This window comes from Oncorhynchus kisutch, linkage group LG6, assembly GCF_002021735.2.
Source record: "Oncorhynchus kisutch isolate 150728-3 linkage group LG6, Okis_V2, whole genome shotgun sequence".
Lineage (NCBI taxonomy): Eukaryota > Metazoa > Chordata > Actinopteri > Salmoniformes > Salmonidae > Oncorhynchus > Oncorhynchus kisutch.
In genome coordinates, this window is record NC_034179.2 from 31,423,456 (window position 1) to 31,448,206 (window position 24,751).

The 24,751-nt window shown below is 44.1% G+C and overlaps 1 protein-coding gene across 4 annotated transcripts in view; it reads left to right on the plus strand.

The window, feature by feature from the left end:
* The first annotated feature begins 3,143 nt into the window (after positions 1-3,143).
* The window catches only part of igsf5a (immunoglobulin superfamily, member 5a), a 30,395-nt gene continuing 8,787 nt past the window's right edge, over positions 3,144-24,751 (plus strand). For all 4 annotated transcript variants that reach the window (XM_031826609.1, XM_031826610.1, XM_031826611.1 and 1 more), the window contains exons 1-4: positions 3,144-3,251; positions 3,705-3,782; positions 15,127-15,438; positions 24,110-24,400. In XM_031826609.1, coding sequence (XP_031682469.1) covers positions 3,740-3,782; positions 15,127-15,438; positions 24,110-24,400 — 646 coding nt within the window. In that variant the 5' untranslated portion in view covers positions 3,144-3,251; positions 3,705-3,739. The remainder of the gene's footprint in view (positions 3,252-3,704; positions 3,783-15,126; positions 15,439-24,109; positions 24,401-24,751) is intronic.

Below are 24,751 nucleotides of genomic sequence, written 5' to 3' on the forward strand. Positions count from 1 at the left end.
GATACTACATAAACACATTTATTACCAAAAATACATAAGGATACTCCTAAAAAAAATAGAGAGACGTGAGCAAAAGGAGCAAATAGTGTTTTCCAATTTAGCATATTACAGATCATTCTAGTGGTAGAGGGAGAGAAATGAATCTCAGAGATTTCTGACTGAAACTTGACTCTTCAACATTGGTGTTTCCTTTCATTTAGATGGAAATACTGTGTGATCTATCATAATTATTAGGATATGGTTAGCTTCCCCAGACATATTATAATTGTGAACAGCAATTAGGGATTAAAAAAACGAATTATCTATGTGTGTGAACCTTTCCATTTGTAACAGCCAGGACATGGACAGATATCATTGGGTAATTTATCAATGAATAAATAGTGTGCTACTTTGCTGTGTAATGACCCCATAGTAATGGACACAGCTCCTGAGCCATAAAACAGTCTCCACTTGACCTTGTCTTTGAACATGACCAGATCCCACCCATCACACTCATCAAATGTGCGTCAGTGCACCACATGCCACCCTAGTAAGAGTGTGAACTCTTCAGTTGGACTCTGGTGATGATGACACCTGCACTGCGGAACCACCTGTCCAGTGTGATATTGACCTACGTGGCCTTTTCACTTGTTGTTTTACAATACATGTTGTTTGCTGTAGATTAAATATATAATTGATTGGTTCTACTGTATTTGCTGATATTATTGTTTGTCTGTGCCAAAATACTTGACCACATATGGTTAAGTGATAATGCCCGAAAAGTGTTGTTAAGTGTTGCAAACTGTGTCAATATCTTCTCCAAACACCGGCTTCGAGGGCATTATCACTTTTACACAATGGGTTACCAACATATTCAAATAATGACTGACATATTTTCATTTTTTTATTTTAAAAAATGACTTTATTCATACTATTTCAACCTTCCACAATGATTGCTACCCAAGCCGGCTGGTCATTCGTTCTATCGGGTCGGTTGCCACAGGCGCGACCCAGTCGTTCAGTCTTCTTGTTCTGTGTCTATGGAGATGACCCAGTCATTCGTTTGAAACGTTCCATTGCCATACTGGCTGGCAACGTTCTTATCCCTTGCTTGCTAGCTAGCCAACTACGGCTAACTTACAGTCACAGTAAAACAGTGCAGAAGAATAATAACAGTAGCTGCATTTGCATTTGTTTAAGCTGTTTTCTAGTGACATTTATTTGGATACATCCATAACAATGAGCTAATGAGGCGCAATTTCTCCTGGCATAGAAAATGTGCTCTCTCGTCAGGACACGGTTGTTCAGAAGATCTAGTCAACAACACAGCTAACACAATCACTTCAAACTGAAGTTGGAAAGACTGCAAATTTGTTCGACCTTTTCAGTTTACATTTCTTTGTTTATATCCATAAAAATTATGCCTGCTGATTCATGATTTCACTGGCTGAGAAACTCTGCCTGACTGTGTCTCGTTCCGACTCCCGACATGTTCATTACTATGGGACAGCTGGTGATCGAATTTGAAAATGTAAACAATGTTGCAAATGTCAGAGAGACAGACAGCATGGTATATCCAAATCTCCACAGTTGAAAACAAAATGTTAATCTAAAAGAAATGTGAGATAATGTCCAGATGTTTTTTATAGTGGAGATCAAGTTTATACATTGCCTGGCTGGGCTGATGAGACAGTGGATTGCGCAGTCAGGTGGAACAGAGTAAATAGACATTTTAAGGTCATAGATTTAGCCAGTCGTAACTTGAGGAATAGACACCGGCTGGAATGCAGTTTTAACCAATCAGCATTCAGGATTAGAACCACCCGTTGTATAATATGTAATTATCAGATATGTTGTTTTTGTATTCTAACCATTGTTCAGTAGTTTCCCAGTCCCTGTCACTGAAAAAACATCCCCACAGTATGATGCTGCCACCACCATGCTTCACCGTAGGGATGGTGCCAGGTTTCCTCCAGATGTGACGCTTGGCATTCAGTTCAATCTTGGTTTCATCAGACCAGAGAATCTTGTTCCTCATGGTCTGGGAGACTTTAGGTGCCTTTTGACAAACACCAAGCAGGCTGTCATGTGCCTTTTACTGAAGAGTGGCTTCCGTCTGGCAACTCTACCATAAGGGCCTGATTGTTTGAGTTCTGCAGAGATGGTTGTCCTTCTCGAAGGTTCCCTAGAGCTCTCTCAGTGTGACCATCGGCTTCTTGGTCACCTCCCTGACCAAGGCCCTACTCCCACGATTGCTCAATTTGGCCAGGCGGCCAGGTCTAGGAAGAGTCTTGGTGGTTCAAAACTTCTTCCATTTAAGAATGATGGAGACCACTGTGTTCTTGGGCACCTTCAATGCTGCAGAAATGTTTTGGTACCCTTCCTCAGATCTGTGCCTTGACACAATCCTGTCTCGGAGCTCTACAGAGAATTCCTCCGACCTCATGGCTTGGTTTTTGCTCTGACATACACTGTCAACTGTGGGACCTTATATAGACAGGCATGTGCCTTTCCAACTCATGTCCAATCAATTGTATTTACCACAGGTGGACTCCAATCAAGTTGTAGAAAAATCTCAAGGATGATCAATGGAAACAGGATATACCTGAGCTCAATTTTTGTTTTAAATGTGTTTTGCAGAAATAGCTAACAACCTTTTTTTTGCTTTGTCATTATGCGGTATTTTGTGTAGATTGCTGAGGATTTTTATTTATTTAATCCATTTTAGAATAAGGATGTAAGGTAACTAAATGTGGAAAAAGTCAAGGGGTCTGAATACTTTCCAAAGGCACTGTATCTGGGTTAGAAGTATGTGGCCCCATTTTGAAAAACCTCTGCTTAAAGGCTGTTGTGTGTTTGTGTCACAACACCACCGCTCTGTGGTATTATTCACCCCAGACGACATCCCAGATGTGTCATGTAGGGATCAAAGCCCCCTAAGGTAATCTGTTGGGTAGACAACCTACCTCAGTTGACTCTCTGGTAACCTTCTGCTCTACCAGCAAGCTTAACTATGCCAATAATCACTATGCAAGAAGGTGAAACTGTGACACACACTCAAACAAATGCTTAAGCACTCACTCATGCAAGTGTGACTGATAAGGGAACTGTTACATGGGTGGACCTTGCTCTCTGTAGAGGTAGATGTATATGGGGGAGTGAAGCTACATTTGGTTTCACCTGAAGGTGGAGTCCCTCTATTTACTAGGTCTGATTCAACAGGAAATTAACCTTGGATCCATTTTAGTCATCGCTCTAAGAGTCTTCAACAAGTAAGTTATTAGAATGATGTATGTCGATGTACATTGGATCTCAGTAGGAATATTTCCTAAAGAAAAATGCAATTTCAGAATGATCTTGTTTGTTGTTGTTGAGGGAAAGACTTAGGGAGGAAGTATGATTCTGTCGGTACTCTGAATGGACGGATCTATGAGACCGCAATTATTGAAATATATTTTGTTTCAATAATATATTTTGTTTGATTAATGTTTGTTCGAGAAGATAAGTTATTAAGATATAATGTTTCTGTGGTTGGGCTGTAGTGAGTCTTTGATCAGCGATCAATCAGAGAATGTATGTGGTTTTGTGAACAGGGGAGTTCCTCGAACAACATTCCTTGGAGAAAAATGTAGCGTTCAGAGCTCAGGTCTGTTTGAATGTGTACACTATTTTGCTGCCCGCTGTGTTGTTTCCATGCCATTGTCTTTTTTGTTTTTATATTACAGGCAGGGAATATTAGCATGACTGTTACCTGGGCAACATGGCCAGTGTTTTCTTCACGTTGCTTTTACTCTATGCAACAGGTGAGCAGACCTCCATATTTTATGCACACATACAGTGCCTTGCGAAAGTATTCTGCCCCCTTGAACTTTGCGACCTTTTGCCACATTTCAGGCTTCAAACATAAAGATATAAAACTGTATTTTTTTGTGAAGAATCAACAAGTGGGACACAATCATGAAGTGGAACGACATTTATTGGATATTTCAAACTTTTTTAACAAAACAAAAACTGAAGAATTGGGCGTGCAAAATTATTCAGCCCCCTTAAGTTAATACTTTGTAGCGCCACCTTTTGCTGCGATTACAGCTGTAAGTCGCTTGGGGTATGTCTCTATCAGTTTTGTACATCGAGAGACTGACATTTTTTCCCATTCCTCCTTGCAAAACAGCTCGAGCTCAGTGAGGTTGGATGGAGAGCATTTGTGAACAGCAGTTTTCAGTTCTTTCCACAGATTCTCGATTGGATTCAGGTCTGGACTTTGACTTGGCCATTCTAACACCTGGATATGTTTATTTTTGAACCATTCCATTGTAGATTTTGCTTTATGTTTTGGATCATTGTCTTGTTGGAAGACAAATCTCCGTCCCAGTCTCAGGTCTTTTGCAGACTCCATCAGGTTTTCTTCCAGAATGGTCCTGTATTTGGCTCCATCCATCTTCCCATCAATTTTAACCATCTTCCCTGTCCCTGCTGAAGAAAAGCAGGCTCAAACCATGATGCTGCCACCACCATGTTTGACAGTGGGGATGGTGTGTTCAGGGTGATGAGCTGTGTTGCTTTTACGCCAAACATAACGTTTTGCATTGTTGCCAAAAAGTTCAATTTTGGTTTCATCTGACCAGAGCACCTTCTTCCACATGTTTGGTGTGTCTCCCAGGTGGCTTGTGGCAAACTTTAAACAACACTTTTTATGGATATCTTTAAGAAATGGCTTTCTTCTTGCCACTCTTCCATAAAGGCCAGATTTGTGCAATATACGACTGATTGTTGTCCTATGGACAGAGTCTCCCACCTCAGCTGTAGATCTCTGCAGTTCATCCAGAGTGATCATGGGCCTCTTGGCTGCATCTCTGATCAGTCTTCTCCTTGTATGAGCTGAAAGTTTAGAGGGACGGCCGGGTCTTGGTAGATTTGCAGTGGTCTGATACTCCATCCATTGCAATATTATCAATTGCACAGTGCTCCTTGGGATGTTTAAAGCTTGGGAAATCTTTTTGTATCCAAATCCGGCTTTAAACTTCTTCACAACAGTATCTTGGACCTGCCTGGTGTGTTCCTTGTTCTTCATGATGCTCTCTGCGCTTTTAACGGACCTCTGAGACTATCACAGTGCAGGTGCATTTATATGGAGACTTGATTACACACAGGTGGATTGTATTTATCATCATTAGTCATTTAGGTCAACGTTGGATCATTCAGAGATCCTCACTGAACTTCTGGAGAGAGTTTGCTGCACTGAAAGTAAAGGGGCTGAATAATTTTGCACGCCCAATTTTTCAGTTTTTGATTTGTTAAAAAAAGTTTGAAATATCCAATAAATGTCGTTCCACTTCATGATTGTGTCCCACTTGTTGTTGATTCTTCACAAAAAAATACAGTTTTATATCTTTATGTTTGAAGCCTGAAATGTGGCAAAAGGTCGCAAAGTTCAAGGGGGGCGAATACTTTCGCAAGGCACTGTATACACATTTGACACACTACATTGCGCTATCGCATATACTCACAATTGAAACAAATCTACTGAATATGATAGGATGGGGACAAAATCCATAGTTGATGTCGCAATTGGGATTACCCAAACATTTCCCTGTTCATGAGAATAGTGAATAAACATCAAACTCTATTTCACTGAACGAGCATTAGAACCCAGCTCAGCATATAATTTATCCCTGGCTTCATCTTGCCCTAGTTAGACAGGTCTCGTTTGGGAGTGATTAAAGCTGTTCATTTCGCATGGAGGCCTTCTCGTGTTTATCACAGCCATGCAGAGAAATACAGGTCTCTGATTTAACATGCCTAATGGATACGGCTTTATGTTGACTACACCAGGCTATAATATTGCTTCCTTCTTAAGGAAACTTTATGAGTCAGGTCTCATCAGGATAGTGCAGTTTCTTTTCTCCAATCACTTTGGTGCAATTTCCCCAAGTATGTGGTACATTTTCACAACTCTAAGCACAGAAATCTAAACAGATCATCAAAATGGCTCATGTTTCAAAACTCGAAGCACATGTTTGATTGACTGAGTACATTTATATATTATTTGTACCTCATAAATGTATCAATTTGACATCAATTTATGTTAGAAGGTAAAACCAAATCATATATGGATGTGGTTGTAAATATTGAACATCATTCTCCATCAGCCAGTGTACTTCACTCTTGTGTGCTACCATTTGGAGTGCAGTGTACAATTCACTGCTGAAATACTTTGGTTATATATGCAAATATATTCCACTCATTATCTGAATTTCATTGATACACTCGCTGTAAGCTGATGATACTGTGCATGGGGCACCTTAAGGTCTCCGACCACGAGAAACAAGATTCTCTGGTCTGATGAAACCAAGACTATTTGACCTGAATGCCAAGTGTCACTTCTGGATGAAACCTGGCACCATTCCTACAGTGAAGCATGGTGGTGGCAGCATCATGCTGTAGGGATATTTTTTAGCGGCAGGCACTGGGAGACTAGTCCGGATCGAGGGAAAGATGAACAGATCAAAGTACAGAGAGAGATCCTTGATGAGATCAGAAAACCTGCTCCAGAGCGCTCTGGACCTCAGCCTGGTGCGAAAGTTCACAACCCTAAGTACACAGCCAAGACAACGCATGAGTGGCTTCAGGACAAATCTCTGAATGTCCTTGAGTGCCCTGCCAGAGCCCGGACTTGAACCCGATCGAACATGTCTGGAGAGACCTGAAAATACCTTTGCAACTACGCTTCCCTTCCAACCTGACAGAGCTTGAAGAGTATCTACAGAGAAGAATGGGAGAAACTCCCCAAGTACATGTGTGACAAGCTTGTAGCGTCATACTCAAGAAGACTCGAGGCTGTATTCGCTGCCAAAGGTGCTTCAACAAAGTACTGAGTAAAGGGTCTGAATACTTACAGTATGTAAATGTGATATTTACATTTTTTTTGTCATTATGGGGTATTGTGTGTAGATTGATGAGGGAAAAAAATTATTTAATACATTTTAGAAAAAGGCTGTAATGTAACAAAATGTGGAAAAAGTAAAGGGGTCTGAATACTTTCCGAAGGCACTGTACCTTAATAGGTGGCAGGGTAGCCTAGTGGTTAGAGCGTTGGACTAGTAACCGGAAGGTTGCAAGTTCAAATCCCCGAGCTGACAAGGTACAAATCTGTCGTTCTGCTCCTGAACAGGCAGTTAACCCACTGTTCCTAGGCCGTCATTGAAAATAAGAATTTGTTCTTAACTGACTTGCCTAGTTAAATAAAGAAAAAATAGAAAAAGAAAAAATGTATAGTAAATGTGTCACCCAGTAAAATCTACTTGAGTAAAAGTCTAAAATGATTTGGTTTTAAATATACTTAAGTAACAAAAGTAAATGTAATTAATAAAATATATTTAAGTATCAAAATGACTTATTTTATGCAAATCAGACGGCACCAGTTTTTATTTTTTTATTTTTACGGATAGCCAGTGGCACACCAACATTTAGACATAATTTACAAACGAAGCATGTTTGTTTAATGAGTCTGTCAGATCAGAGGCAGTATGGATGATCAATGATTTTCTGTTGGTAAGTACGTAAATTGGACCATTTTCCTGTTCTGATAAGCATTCATGACGAATACTTTTGGGTGTCAGGGAAAATGTATGGAGTAAAAGGTGCATTATTTTCTTAAGTAATGTAGTGAAGTAAAAGTAGTCAAAAATATAAATAGTAAAGTGAAGTAAAGATACATCAAAAAACACTTAAGTAGTACTTTAAAGTATTTCTACTTAAGTACTTTACTATAATAACAAAGAGAGTCGCACACTCCATATGTATAACCTCCCAGTATTTAAAAAATAAAAAAAAACGTTTCGGCATCACTGTGCCTTCTTCAGGGTAATGTCATAAATGCTTGAACCAGGTTATGTACAGTCGTGGCCAAAAGTTTTGAGAATGACACAAACATGAATTTTCACAGTCTGCTGCCTCAGTTTGTATGATGGCAATTTGCAAATACTCCAGAATGTTATGAAGAGTTATCAGATGAATTGCAATCAATTGCAAAGTCCCTCTTTGCCATGCAAATGAAACATTTCCACTGCATTTCAGCCCTGCCACAAAAGGACCAACTGACATCATGTGCTGCCATCATTGCTTTGCACAAAAAGGGCTTCACAGGCAAGGATATTTCTGCCAGTAAGATTGCACCTAAAAAAAACATTTATCGGATCATCAAGAACTTCAAGGAGAGCGGTTCAATTGTTGTGAAGAAGGCTTCAGGGTGCCCAAGAAAGTCCAGCAAGTGCCAGGGCCGTCTCCTAAGGTTGATTCAGCTGTGGGGTCGGGGCACCACCAGTACAGAGCTTGCTCAGGAATGGCAGCAGGCAGGTGTGAATGCATCTGCACGTACAGTGAAGCTAAGATTTTTGGAGGATGGCCTAGTGTCAAGAAGGGTAGCAAAGAAGCCACTTCTCTCCAGGAAAACATAAGGGACAGACTGATATTCTGCAAAAGGTACAGGGATTGGACTGCTGCAGATTGGGGTACCCTGCTACAGTATGTGCGGATAGTATGCATCCCCTTCCCCTCAAGAATGGTCTACCATATAGCCAGTTATGCAGAGTTAAACGAATCTGTGGCCACCAGTCAGATTTTGACAACAATGCTAAGACAATGACAGATACATTCAAAATGAGAGGCTACAAGGACAAAACTCTTAATGCTGCAATGATGAAAATATCTCAAAGACCAAGAGAGGAATTGCTAACAACTAAATCAAAGACAAAAAACAATGGTGTTTTGCACTAAGTACACCAAGTGTTCTGAGAAAATGAACGCAATCCCGAAAAAGCACTGGCATATTTTGCAATCAGACAAAAAAAATTGCACACCTCTTCAAGGAGCCTCCACTGGTGGTCTATAAGCATGGTCACAATAATGTAGATAACTTGGTGAGATCTGACCTGCCCCTTGAGCTCACTCAGACACTCTTGACACCCATTCCAAATGGGAACTACAAATGTGGCTCATGTGCACAGCGCAATAGCACTAGAACAACATCCTTCTTCAGACTCCCACATAGAGGTTGAAAAATTCCTGTTAGGGGTATCATCTCATGCAAGACAACGGGAGTAATCTATCTCATCACCTTTACACGTGGGAAAGCCAGGTAGGACAAACAAAAAGACAATTAAAATAATGCATAGCTGAACACCGCAGCTCTATCAGGTGTAAGAACACTAACAATCCAATAGCAGCTTACTTTGTTGAAGCTAACCATCCCATCTCCTCCCTCAAATACACAGGCATTGAGCATGTTGCTCTACCAAGGAGAGGAGGTAACATGGAGATCCAACTACTAGAGGGAGGCCTACTGGATGTCCTATTTTAAACACATTTACCCCTAGTGGTCTGAATATTGACTTTGATCTCAGGCCCATCTTATGACCAATTATATTTTCTGTGAACAGGTCTTGTAAATTAATGTATTCTTTCTCCACCTTATCAGAGTACACCCAATATGTTCCCTCTGTTGATCATGTTTATTATGCATTATGTTTGAACCAAAAGACTACATATAACAACATTTTATGAAATTGGAAATATTTAAATATAAACTCAGCAAAAAAAGAAATGTCCCTTTTTCAGGACCCTGTCTTTCAAAGATAATTCGTAAAAATCTTCACAGATCTTCATTGTAAAGGGTTTAACCATTGTTTCTTATGCTTGTTCAATGAACCATGAATAATTAATGAACATGCACCTGTGGAATGGTCGTTAAGACACTAACAGTTTACAGACAGCAGGCAATTAAGGTCACAGTTATGAAAATGTAGGATACTAAAGAGGCCTTTCTACTGACTCTGAAAAACACCAAAGAACAATGCCCAGGGTCCCTGCTCACCTGCGTGAATGTGCCTTAGGCATGCTGCAAGGAGGCATGAGGACTGCATATGTGGCCAGGGCAATAAATTGCAATGTCCATACTGTGAGATACAGTGCCTTGCGAAAGTATTCGGCCCCCTTGAACTTTGCGACCTTTTGCCACATTTCAGGCTTCAAACATAAAGATATAAAACTGTATTTTTTTGTGAAGAATCAACAACAAGTGGGACACAATCATGAAGTGGAACAACATTTATTGGATATTTAAAACTTTTTTAACAAATCAAAAACTGAAAAATTGGGCGTGCAAAATTATTCAGCCCCTTTACTTTCAGTGCAGCAAACTCTCTCCAGAAGTTCAGTGAGGATCTCTGAATGATCCAATGTTGACCTAAATGACTAATGATGATAAATACAATCCACCTGTGTGTAATCAAGTCTCCGTATAAATGCACCTGCACTGTGATAGTCTCAGAGGTCCGTTAAAAGCGCAGAGAGCATCATGAAGAACAAGGAACACACCAGGCAGGTCCGAGATACTGTTGTGAAGAAGTTTAAAGCCGGATTTGGATACAAAAAGATTTCCCAAGCTTTTAACATCCCAAGGAGCACTGTGCAAGCGATAATATTGAAATGGAAGGAGTATCAGACCACTGCAAATCTACCAAGACCTGGCCGTCCCTCTAAACTTTCAGCTCATACAAGGAGAAGACTGATCAGAGATGCAGCCAAGAGGCCCATGATCACTCTGGATGAACTGCAGAGATCTACAGCTGAGGTGGGAAACTCTGTCCATAGGACAACAATCAGTCGTATATTGCACAAATCTGGCCTTTATGGAAGAGTGGCAAGAAGAAAGCCATTTCTTAAAGATATCCATAAAAAGTGTTGTTTAAAGTTTGCCACAAGCCACCTGGGAGACACACCAAACATGTGGAAGAAGGTGCTCTGGTCAGATGAAACCAAAATTGAACTTTTTGGCAACAATGCAAAACGTTATGTTTGGCGTAAAAGCAACACAGCTCATCACCCTGACCACACCATCCCCACTGTCAAACATGGTGGTGGCAGCATCATGGTTTGGGCCTGCTTTTCTTCAGCAGGGACAGGGAAGATGGTTAAAATTGATGGGAAGATGGATGGAGCCAAATACAGGACCATTCTGGAAGAAAACCTGATGGAGTCTGCAAAAGACCTGAGACTGGGACGGAGATTTGTCTTCCAACAAGACAATGATCCAAAACATAAAGCAAAATCTACAATGGAATGGTTCAAAAATAAACATATCCAGGTGTTAGAATGGCCAAGTCAAAGTCCAGACCTGAATCCAATCGAGAATCTGTGGAAAGAACTGAAAACTGCTGTTCACAAATGCTCTCCATCCAACCTCACTGAGCTCAAGCTGTTTTGCAAGGAGGAATGGGAAAAAAAATTCAGTCTCTCGATGTGCAAAACTGATAGAGACATACCCCAAGCGACTTACAGCTGTAATCGCAGCAAAAGGTGGCGCTACAAAGTATTAACTTAAGGGGGCTGAATAATTTTGCATGCCCAATCTTTCAGTTTTTGATTTGTTAAAAAAGTTTGAAATATCCAATAAATGTCGTTCCACTTCATGATTATGTTGATTCTTCACAAAAAAATACAGTTTTATATCTTTATGTTTGAAGCCTGAAATGTGGCAAAAGGTTGCAAAGTTCAAGGGGGCCGAATACTTTCGCAAGGCACTGTACCTAAGACAGCGCTACAGGGAGACAGGACGGACAGCTGATCATCCTCACAGTGGCAGATCACGTGTAACAACACCTGCACAGGATTGGTACATCCGAACATCACACCTGAGAGACATGTACAGGATGGCAACAACACCTGCCCAAGTTACACCAGGAATGCACAATCCCTCCATCAGTGCTCAGACTGTCCGCAATTGGCTGAGAGAGGCTGGACTGAGGGCTTGTAGTCCTGTTGTAAGGCAGGTCCTCACCAGACATCACCGGCAACCACATCGCCTATGGGCACAAACCCACCGTCACTGGACCAGACAGGACTGGCAAAAAGTGCTCTTCACTGACGAGTTGCGGTTTTGTTTCACCAGGGGTGATGGTCGCATTCACGTTTATAGTCGAAAGAATTAGCTTTACACCGAGGCCTGTACTCTGGAGCGGGATCGATTTGGAGGTTTAGGGTTGGTCATGGTCTGGGTCAGTGTGTCACAGCATCATCGGACTGAGCTTGTTGTCATTGCAGGCAATCTCAACGCTGTGCGTTACAAAGAAGACATTCTCCTCCCTCATGTGGTACCCTTTCTGCAGGCTCATCCTGACATGACCCTCCAGCTTGAAAATGCCACCAGCCATACTGCTCGTTCTGTGCATGATTTCCTGCAATCAGCAGGAAGTGTTATGCCATGGCCAGCGAAGAGCCCGGATCTCAATCCCATTGAGCACGTCTGGGACCTGTTGGATTGGAGGGTGAGGAGTAGAGCCATTCCCCCCAGAAATGTCCGGGAACTTGCAGGTGCCTTGGTGAAAGAGTGGGGTAACATCTCACAGCAAGAACTGGCAAATCTGGTGCAGTCCATGAGGAGGAGATGCTCTGTAGTACTTTATGCAGCTGGTGGCCACACCAGATACTGACTGTTACTTTTGATTTTGACCCCCCCCCCCCGATGTTCAGGGACACATTATTCCATTTCTGTTAGTCACATGTCTGTGGAACTTGTTCAGTTTATGTCTCAGTTGTTGAATCTTGTTATGTTCATACAAATATCTACACATGTTAATTGTGCTGAACATAAACACAGCTGACAGTGAGAGGACATTTCTAGTTTGGACGCACCCACTCATTCAATGGTGTTTCTTTATTTTACTATTTTGTACATTGTAGAATAATAGTGAAGACATCAAAACTATGAAATAACACATATGGAATCATGTAGTAACCAAACAAGTGTGCAATAAATCAAAATATATTTTACATTTTAGATTCTTCAAAGTAGCCACAAGTAGCCTCATCAATTTTTTGTCATTTAGCAGATGCTCTTATCGAGAGTGACTTACAGTAGTGAGTGCATACATTTTCATTCACACTGGTCCCTCGTTGGAATCAAACCCACCATTCTGTCATTACAAGCAGTTGTGGAAAAAGTACCCAATAGTCATACTTGAGTAAAAGTAAAGATACCTTAATAGAAAATGACTCAAGTAAAAGTGAAAGTCACTTTGCTGAAAGCCTATCCATGTCTCATTGGAGCTCCATGGGGCTCCTTAGATGCATTTTTTAAAAGTGACGTAGTCTGTATGAAAAGAGCTTTGTAAAATGCATCTATTATTATGTAATGAATGAGCACCTCAGAGTGTAAACAGGCCCAACATTCCAAACACCTGAGACTGTTTTAGGAACTTGTTCTATCGACAGAATAATGAGTCAAGAGGGTTCTCGAGGTTTACTGTTCTAAAAGTGTGGCACTTGCAGCAAAGACAAGAATACAGGTACTAAGGCCCCAAGGCAAATCACTCACTCAAGTCACTCAAATCACTCACAAGGGTTAGGAAAGTCAATCATCCCATTTCTGGGAAATAGCATGCTCAGTCATCTGGGCATTGGAGTACCATCGGTTCGGTTCGGCTCCACTTCACCCTCTTGGACCAGGAAGTAGCAGCGGCAGAAGTCCGACCCCAGTAGTAGCAGTAGTGGAAGTGGCTCTGAGCTCTCATTTTGAGCGGTGCAGTGGCTCAGAATCATTACAAATGTATAAGTTCAGGGGAACGTCCATCTCCAAGGAGACCAGCCAAGTTGACTACACTCAACAACAAGGATGAAACTTGTGAACAGAATTAGTTTATTGTTTCTAAGTCCATTCCCCCCCACATAGGGCCATAAACAACAATCGTCATGCTGGCCCTTTCATAGCTATTTCAACTTCACTCTGTAGTGAATGTTCTTCAACAAAAGCTTATCATATCTGTGCTTATCTTGCAAACTGTACCTAACAACTCACAAATATATCAAAATAAATATATAATAATATATCACAATAAATCAAATTTATTTGTCACATGCGCCGAATACAACAAGTGTAGACTTTACCGTGAAATGCTTACTTACAAGACATTAACAAAATGTTTACCAAGTAGACTAAAATAAAAAGTAATAATAAAAGTAACACAATAAGAATAACAATAACGAGGCCATATACAGGGGGCACCGGTACCAAGTCAGTGTGCAGGGGTACAAGCTAGTTGAGGTAATCTGTACATGCATAGATAACAAACAAACAGCGAGTGTACCAAAGGGAGGAGAGGTCAATGTAAATTGTCCGGTGGTGTTTTAATGAATTGTTCAGCAGTCTTATGGCTTGTGGGTGGAAGCTGTTGAGGAGCCTTTTGGTGCTAGACTTGGCTCTCCGGTACCGCTTGCCGTGCAGTAGCAGAGAAAACAGTCTATAAACACTTGGGTGACTGGAGTCTCTGACAATTTTATAAGCTTTCCTCTGACACCGCCTATTGGCAGGAAGCTTGGCCCCAGTGATGTATTGGGCCGTTCTCACTACCCTCTGTAGTGCCTTACGGTCCGATGCCGAGCAGTTGCCATACCAGGCGGTGATGCAACCTGTCAGGATGGTGCAGCTGTAGAACCTTTTGAGGATCTGGGGACCAATGCCAAATCTTTTCAATCTCCTGGGGGTGAAAAGGTTTTGTCGTGCCCTCCCCACGACCATCTTAGTATGTTTGGACCGTGATAATTAGTTGGTGATGTGGGAACCAAGAAACTTGAAACTTTCGACCCGCTCCACTTCAGCCCTGTTGATGTTAATGGGGGCCTGTTCGGCCCGCCTTTTCCTGTAGTCCACGATCAGCTCCTTTGTCTTGCTCACATTGAGGGTGAGGTTGTTGTCCTGGCACCACACGGACAGTTCTCTGACTTCCTCCTTATAGGCCGTCTCATTGTTGTCGGTGATCAGGCCTACAACTGTTGTGTCGTCAGCAAACTTAATGATCTCAAATATAACAAATGACAAATAGATGATCATTATCTCCTCTCACCCCCAACTCTAACCACACCATGATGCTCTCTCCTCTCCTCTCCTCTCCTCTCCTCTCCTCTCCTCTCCTCTCCTCTCCTCTCCTCTCCTCTCCTCTCCTCTCCTCTCCTCTCCTCTCCTCTCCTCTCCTCTCCTCTCCTCTCCTCTCCTCTCCTCTCCTCTCCTCTCCTCTCCTCTCCTCTCCTCTCCTCTCCTCTCCTCTCCTCTCCTCTCCTCTCCTCTCCTCTCCTCTCCTCTCCTCTCCTCTCCAGGAGTCTCAGGAGTCCCTCAGCTGGAGCCCCTGAATGTGACTGTGCTACGGGGCTCAGAGGCTCGGTTTAACATCAGCCTGTCTGAGGCCTGGTACTCCATGTCATGGATGCTTAAAACTGTTTTGGTCCTCACCATCAACAGTGGCACCGGTGTGTCTGAGCACAACCCTCGTTTCTCCGTTAAAAACTACTCCAGCGCCGACATATACTGCTGGGAGTTCATCATCCGGGACGTCTGGAGGAACGACTCTGGTGACGTCAGCTGTGGCGTCCAGGAAAAGCCGACCCAGACCGCTCAGCTCTTTGTCCAAGGTTGGGAACGATTCCTCAATATTTCATCCTTAGAAGTGAAGACTGGCCTCTTTACTGGAATTAAAATGTGCAGAGAAGTAAAATAATGTATTTTTCCCATCTCATCCTGCACTGTATAGGCTGTGCACATACAGTATCACTATAGATGACAGTAGTGTAATGACCGACCTATGCTCTGGAGAGCAGTAGTATACACTGTAAGATCAGAGAGTAGAGAAGTGGTAGCACACTGTAAACTCTGAGCATAGAAAGGGATAATAATCTGTTCTCTCAGCAGGTCCTGGCTAATCATCAACACAGGAATAAGGATCCATGTATTAGGCAGATGGAACAGTCTGATTCAGACAGAAATAACTCTTTAAAATACTTTTGATGAGCTTCTATATAATCCAAGGTTAGAATATGGAGTTCATTTAAATAATCACCTTTACTGAAATGATAGAGTACCATTGTTGAGGAGATTAAATTCAATGAATTAATAAACTGCAGAGTAACTGGGGCAGGGTGACATTTTTGGTGGATTTCACATTGAGTTCACGTTAATTGTCAGCACAACCAAATGTAAATCAAAACCAGATGTTGAACTGACGTCTGTGCCCAGTGGGTAAGGCAAGTTTTCTCTGTCTAGCTAATTTGCCACAGTTGCCAAAAGTGATTAGTGTAATAAATAACCAATGAACCAAGTCCATGTAACGTAAGTCTTTTTGCTGTAGCCAAAAATCTTACTGGTCTGATCTGCACATTAGCAATTGTGCAGAGAAAATACAGTGCTGGTCTATGGATCCCAAAGAAACATTGTACACCACAATACTTTATACACCACCCTTGCATCCGTTGTTTCCAATCAGCAATATGCTTTGGCTCCTAGACAAGGGTAAGGTAAAACACACTAGTGGATGGGAGCTGTAGGATTTGCATTATGGTTAATTGCACTCTACTGCTTACTTTGATGGTAAGCATTTCTTTGAAGCGCAATCTCCTCATGCACACTCACACACTCACACACTCACACACACACACACACACACACACACACACACACACACACACACACACACACACACACACACACACACACACACACACACACACACACACACACACACACACACACACACACACACACACACACACACACACACTTTATATACTTTATTTGAATTCACCTATCAAGTTTACATGAAAAAAGTATCCAAACATTTCAAAGGTCCCTGTATGAATGGCACTCAATGGTACAGAAAGCACCTCCTTCTGCCCACTGTCATTTAAAAATCTTCCCAGCTTGAAATAGTTCTGATCATTCTGATTGTGTTCTGATTGTGACGTCATTCCGTAATATCTCTCCCAGCATAAAAATTTGCTTCACATGTCTGCAAATCAATGGTGGCCAGGGACCAATCAGAAGCTTGTTGAGGCGTGAGGTCTGCATATAAATACCCGGACTCTCGCGTCAAAGTGCTGAGGATTGACATGAGGAGAGATTTTTTGCGTTTGCAAAGACTTGGGGGCTACTTTTTCAATTGACACTGCATATATTTGTTACTTAGTTAGCTAGCTAGCTAAATCAAGGGCGAGGGGGTGTGAGAGAAACATCTAAAGGAGCTCAGCCGCGTGTGCAATTATTGACTGGGAAAGATACAACATGATGTCACAATCAGAACGATTGGGAACTATTTCACGCTGGGAAGATTTTTTACATGACAGCGAAAACAGAGCAGTACCTAGCCAACTGCTTTGCTCTTGTTTTTGTCAGGCCAGCAATCTGGAGGCCATGCACTGCAATCCTGTGTACGTGGCCGAGACTGACAAATATCAGCACCACCATCTTGCACCTACACCCGAAGGCTGTCCAAGCATCTCCCCGATGGGCTGGTACTTAAGCAGCTCCTCGGCAAAGGCATCAACATCAAACCAGCTTCCCCTTACACAAGAATGTTTATGCTTGTGTGCATTAACAACATGGACAATAGACTCCATTATATTTGACTCATGTAGAATACTGATTTGGTCATGATTTGCAGGGTACCAGAGTGGCAGATAATATTTTGTTGGTAGAACTTTCAACCTCGCCTTAACAGTGAAGGTGAGAATGTCCTCACCAACGGCAGCATTTTGGTACATGGAATGGGAGACAGAGTGGTCAGCTTAGTTCAGAGCAGCGAGTTTCTCCTGCATCCCACACACACACACACATACACACACACACACACACACACACACACACACACACACACACACACACACACACACGTGATGTTCTTCTATCCTCGTGTGGAACTACAATGAATATGTTCCCTAATCCCTTACCCTAACCCGTAACCCTAAACTAATCCTAATTCCTAACCTTAACCCTAAATCTACTAAAACCACTAACACCTTGCCCTAACCCAAATTCTGACCCTAATCCTAATTGCAACCCTAACCCTAAACCAAACCTCTGAGCTTAGAATAGCCGTTGTCCTCATGGGCATGCTGGAAATGTCCCCATGAGGGAGAATTTTCCTGTTTTTTACTATCCTTATGGTGACTTTTCTATCCCCAAAATGATAGAAGAACCAACCAAGCATAGGGGAAACACACTGTGGATATGCAAATGCCTTGTAGGGCTCAGCATTTATGGACTATTTTGAAGAGTTGCACCATGCATAGGGGGAGGCTCATTATTTGCTAAATTTGCCTATTTCCACATGGTAGAGTTCACACAAAAAAGAGAGGAATAAAGTTTGGCATCAGATGTTCTGAGACAAAGATTCCAGCCTGGAGACAAGATGTTGAAAAACATTTTTGTATTTGATTATAAAGCGCAACGGGAATGAATATTCTCAATTCAGTTGATCTTTACTGAACGCTCTTTTGACATTTTTTGTTTTATAGAGCTGACATCTGTTTTTATTAGCACTTCAGCAAAATGTGTGATTGACCTAGAATTTGAACCCTGGTCTCTTGTGTGCCATAAGACTACTATCCTGCTAGCCTGCTGAGCTAAAGCCTATGCATTAGCTTAGGGAGCTAATGCAAGTCTTCAAATCTCAGGCAAGGGCACTCATCATGCGAGTGTGGTCGTCCTTGGTTGACTCTGTTTTGTACTCCTTCCTCTAGTGGCTTGGGTGATGGTATGCCATTTACACATTCACGGTTACAATTTACTGTTCATCTTATTGCGGCTCCTGCTGGCTCTATTGGATTACCTTTGTTGGATATTGATTTGGTCTTGTTTCTATGGTGTCACACCCTGATCTGTTTCACCTGTCTTTGTGATTGTCTCCACCCCGTCCAGGTGTCGCCCATCTTCCCCATTATCCCCTGTGTATTTATACCTCTGGTTTAACACCTCTGGTTTACTGACCCCTGCCTGCCTTGACCTGTCTATTGCCTGCCCCTGTTGGAATATTAAACTATTGTTTATTCTACGTGGTCTGCATCTGGGTCGTACCTTCACACCTGATTGTACAAACAGGCCATGACTGACCCAGCAGACCCGGGCCAGCTGCGCAACGCCATCTCCTCCCAAGGAGCCTCCATTGGTAGGCATGAGGAATTGCTTCATGGGCTGATGGAGGGTGTCCAAATGTTGGCTGAGCGCCATGACCGAGTGTTGGACATGCTGCTGGTAACCCCACCGCGCCTCAGCAATTCGGCGGTTAGCAATGCCGCCCCACCGGTCACTCCACCTCCCCCGTTTACCTCCTGCGCAACGCTTTAATGGAGAGCCGAGCACCTGTCAGGTGTTTCTAGCTCAGTGTGCCCTCATTTTCGAGCTTCAGCCCTCCTCCTTCCCCTCGGATTGCTCCAAAATAGCCTACCTCATCACGTTGATGTCTGGAAGGGCTCTCACCTGGGCTACCGCTGTATGGGAACAGCAGCCATATGCGAGAGCCTGGAGGGGTTCGTGGGAGAGGTGAGGAAGGTCCTTGATGCCCCTTTCTCCTGGAGAGAAGCTGCCCGGAAGCTAATCCAGCTCTGACAGGATGCCCGCACTGTGGCCGACTATGCAGTGGAATTCCGTACGTTGGCAGCTGAGAGTGAGTGGAACCCGGAACCACTGTTTGACATGTTCCTGCACAGCAACTCGGAGGAGGTTAAGGAGGAGCTTGCGGCTCTGGAGTTACCCACAGAGTTTGACCCCCTCATCGCTTTGACCATCCACATCGATGGGCGATTGCGGGAACGACAGATCGAGAGGAAATTCGATTTCACTCGCACGTCCAGGGACTCCACCTTGCCTCCGAGTCCTCCCAGAAGTTCCCAACGGTCCCGTGGCCGAGAGCACCCGAGATTTCCCTACATTTCTCAAGACTCACCGAGGAGGACCAAGGCACTGTTTCCCAAGCCCATGCAGCTAGTCAGGGCTGGGCTGTCGCCAGCGGAATGGCAACACAGTGTCAGCACAAGGAGCTGTCTGTATTGCGGGTCATTTTGTGTCCTCGTGCTCGGTAAAAGTGCAGGCTCACCGGTAGGAGCGAGTACTCTGGTGGGCTTTTAGGGGGACTTTTCTCCTTTCCTTACTCACAACCCTTTATATGTCATTCTGCTGTGGGGAAATCAGTCCAAATCTCTTTGGGTCCTCCTTGACTCTGGGGCCAATGAGAGCTTTTTGGATGGCACACTGGCTTCTGAGCTGAATATCCCCACTCAGCCTCTCTCCATTCCCATGGATGTTAGAGCATTGGATGGGCGCTCTATTGGTCGGGTCAGCTATAATACCTCTCCTATCAACATACGTGTGTCAGGGAATCACAGCAAGACCGTTCAGTTCCTGCTCATCAAGTCCCCCCAGATCCTCGTGTTTTTGGGATTCTCCTGGCTCCAGCGACACAATCCACTCATCAACTGGTCTACGGGTGCCATCATGGGCTTGAATTCGTTCTGTCACACCCATTGTCTGAAGTCGGCATAACCTGCCCCGGGATGTCTTCCTGGGTCCTTGGAGGTGGTTCCGGATCACTCCACCATTCCCGCTGAATACCAGGATTTCCGGGAGGTGTCACAGCAAGTCCTGGGCAACTTCCCTTACACCACACCGCCCCTATGACTGCGAGATTTACCTTTTCCCTAGCACCACGCTTCGCCAGGGGGAGTCTGTACTCGCCATCGGGACCGGAAACCAAGGCTAAGGAGGACTACATTGGGGACTCACTAGATAATGGATTTATCTGTCCCTCTTCCTCTTCCACTGGCGCAGGGTTCTTCTTCGTGGAGAAGATGGACAGGATCCTGCACCCGTGCATTGACTACCAGGGACTCAATGACATCACTGTAAAGAACAGTCATCCACTCCACTCATTTCCACAGCCTTCGAGCCGCTCCAGGGGGCCACTGTGTACTCCAAGCTGGATCTAGTAATGCCTACCACCTGTTGCGGATACGAGAGGGGACGAGTGGAAGACCGCCTTCAACACGGCCACTATGAATATCTGGTCATGCTCTTTGGCCTCACCTACGCCCCTGCCGTGTTCCAAGCTCCGGCGAATGACGTTCTCCGCGATATGCTGAACCGGTTCGTCTTCGTCTACATTGATGACATCCTCGTCTTCTCCCACTGCCCCCAAGAACACGTGCTCCATGTCCGGCAGGTTCTCCAGCTCCTTCTGGAGGACCAGTTGTTCGTTAAGGCGGAAAAGTGTGAGTTCCATCGCTCCACCATGCCCTTTCTGAGCTACATCATCTCTGCTGGGAGCGTCAAGATGGATCCCAAGAAGGTGAAAGCGGTGGTGGATTGACCTCAGCCTACATCCAGGGTGCAGCTGCAACGCTTCCTGGGGTTCACCTCCAGTTTGTGGTGGCCAATGCCCTGGACCTTAACACTTCTTTGGGATAGGGGGCGGTATTTTGACTTCCGGTGAAAAGCGTGCCCAAAGTAAACTGTCTGCTACTCAGGCCCAGAAGGTAGGATATGCATATAACTGGTAGAATTGGATAGAAAATACGCCAAAGTTTCTACAACTGTTAAAAGAATGTCTGTGAGTATAACAGAACTGAAATGGCAGATGAAACCACGAGGACAAACCATCCCAAGAATTTTTTTTTTTCACCCTACCACTGATTTCAATGGCTGGCACTTTTATAATAGGGCGAAATCATGCCCGATTGCAGTTCCTAGGGCTTCCACTAGATGTCAACAGTCTTTAGAAAGAGGTTCAAGCTGGTTTTGGAAAAATGTGGGAGAAGAAGTAGTTTATCTAAGGGCTCCCATTTTGGCTGTAGTGTTTCCATGCGCATGGCCGAGAGCGCGTTATTTTTGTTTATCTCCGGTAAAGACAATAACGATTCTCCGTCTTAAATTGTATTGTTTGTTTGCATATTAGGGTACCTAAGGCTTGATTATAAACGTTGATTGACTTGTTTGGATAAGTTTATTGGTAACGTTTGGGATTCATTTTGTATGCATTTTGACTGATAGAAACCGAGTGAATTATTGACTGAAGCGCACCAGCTAAACTGAGATTTTATGGTTATAGAGAAGAAATCTATCGAACAAAAGGACCATTTGTAATTTAACTGAAACCTTTTGGAGTGCCAACAGAAGAAGATCTTCAAAGGTAAGGCATATATTATATCGCTATTTCTGACTTTCGTGTCGCAACTCCCTGGTTGAAAATGATTTTTTATGCATTTGTGTGCTGGATGCTGTCCTCAGATAATCGCATGGTTTGTTTTCGCCTTAAAGCCTTTTTGAAATCTGACACGTTGGCTGGATTAACAACAAGTTAAGATTTATTTTGATGTATTGCCCTTGTGATTTCATGAAAGTTTAATATTTATAGTTATTTAATTTGAATTTGGCGCTCTGCCATTTCACCGGATGTTGGCCAGGTGGGACGCTACCTTCCCACCTATCCCAAAGAAGTTTTAAGCTACATCCCTGAGCCTTCTTCTCCCACCACCTCACCTCCATGGAGAGGAATTACGATGTGGGGAATCGGGAGCTTCTCGTGGTGAAGATGGCATTGGAGGAATGGAGGCACTGGCTCGAAGGGGCGTAACATCCGTTCATTGTGTGGACCGACGACAAAAACCTGGAGTATCTCCGCACCACCAAGAGCCTCAACTCCAGGCAGGTGAGATGGGCCCTGCTGTTTACCCGGTTCAACTTTTCCCTCTCCTACCGGCCGGGTTCCAAGAATGTCAAGTCGGATGCCCTGTCTCACTGCTATAACCACTCAGCTACCACCCCGGAGCCCGACCCCGGAGCCCCTTCCCAATCTCGTGCCTGGCGACGGCACTCAGCTGGGGTATCGGGAAACAGGTTCGGGAGGCACAGCGGTCCCAGCCGAACCCTAGGGGGTCCCAGATAACCGGATGTTCGTGCCTGACGCTGTCCACTTCGTGGTCCTGGAGTGGGCCCAATCTCCCTGGACTTCATCACGGGTCTCCCCCCGTCTGATGGCAACACCGCCATCCTGACCGCGGTGGATCGCTTTTCCAAGGCCGCCCACTTCATTCCTCTCCCCAAGTTACCCTCTGCCAAGGAGACGGCCCAGCTCATGGGGCAGTACGTCTTCCGGATCCATGGACTGCCCGTGGACATGGTCTCTGACCACAGCCCTCAGTTCTCTTCCCGGTTCTGGAAGGTGTTCTGCACCCTCATTGGGTCGTCGGCCAGCCTGTCCTCTGGGTTCTACCCACAGTCTAATGGCCAGTCGGAGCGAGCCAACCATGACCTCGAGACTACCCTGCGCTGCCAGGTCTCCGCCAACCCCACCACCTGGAGCCAGCAGCTGGTGTGGGTAGATTACGCCCGCAACACCCTTCCCTGATCTGCCACAGGCCTATCACCATTTGAATGTTCCCTCGGGTATCATCCCCCACTCTTCCCTGAGCAGGAAGAGGAGGTCGGTATACCTTCTGCCCAGATGTTTGTCTACCGCTGTTGTCGTACCCGGAAGAGAGCTCTCTTCAAGACCACCTCCAGGTATCGACAACAAGCGGATCGCCATCGGACCCCGGCTCCCCGGTTTCGTCTCGGGCAGAAAGTATGGCTATCTACCCGGGATCTGCCCTTCCGGGTGGAATCCCGCAATCTCTCCCCCCGGTTTATCGACCCGTTACCCATCTCCAAGATCATTAGCCCCTCTGCTGTTCATCTTCCATCTTCTGTCAAACCCATGTCTCACAGCCCTTTGTCTCCCTTAGCCTGTCTGCTGCCCGGTATCGTTGCCCCACCTCTGGTTTACTGAGCCCTGCCTGCCATGACCTGTCCATTGTCTGCCCCCGTTGGAATATTAAACTATTGTTTATTCGATGTGGTCTGCATCTGGGTTGTACCTTCACCCCTGATATAGAGTATGGTGCATGGATGGACTTCTCATTCCCCTGATTTGGACCTACCTGATTCCAAACATATTCCCCTCCATGTATCAATACTCCTAGGCAGGCAGTAGTAATATCCAACTGAATGGATGTCGATATTACATTGATTGTTTACATTGTGGCCAACCCTCAGCTGGGACCAGTGTTAAGTCAGGACATTCAGGAAGCATTTAACATACTAGAACATAGTTGCAGGATTATTTTCCTGCTGAAGCAAACTGGCTCAAATTAAGTTCCAACATCTGTAGAATTATCCACTCTGTAGGTGGTCCAACATTAACACTACAGTACATTCATTGTGTTTCATATAAGATGTCATCCCTCACAGTTGCTGACTGTTCTCTTCTGTCTGTCTCCACAGAGAGCGGCACAGTAAGGATTGTGGGAGGTAACATGACAGTGGCCCAGGGCCACCAGGCCATCGTCCAGTGTGAGGCCTCTGGTTGGTTCCCTAAGCCCACAGTGAACTGGGTGGTGGATGGGGTCGTGGTGGACCAGAACAGCTACAACAGTAGCAGTGAGGCCATGGACAGTCTGTATAACTCCATCAGCCTCCTCACTGTCCGTGGGGTCAACAGTGTTCAAGTGAAGTGCCTGGCCAGCGTATCTGCCCTGACCACCCCACTGTCCAGCTCCATCTACCTGGTGGTTGGTAAGAACTCTTCTGACTCTTCAGTTAGACAGGCATTTGATTTCCATAGGGGGGCACGTTTTGTTCACGGGACAAGGGCATGCACACATTTTTAAATGCGTTTTTATAGGACATACATGTAATATAACTGTAGAAACGTATCAAATCAAATGTTATTGGTCACATACACATGGTTAGCAGACGTTAATGCAAGTGTAGAGAAATGCTTGTGCTTCTATTTCCGACAGTGCAGTAATATCCAACAAATAATCGAACAATTCCACAACAAATACCTAATACAGACAAATCTAAAGGGGTGGAATAAAAATATGTCCATATAAATAAATGGATGAGTGATGACCGAGCAGCATA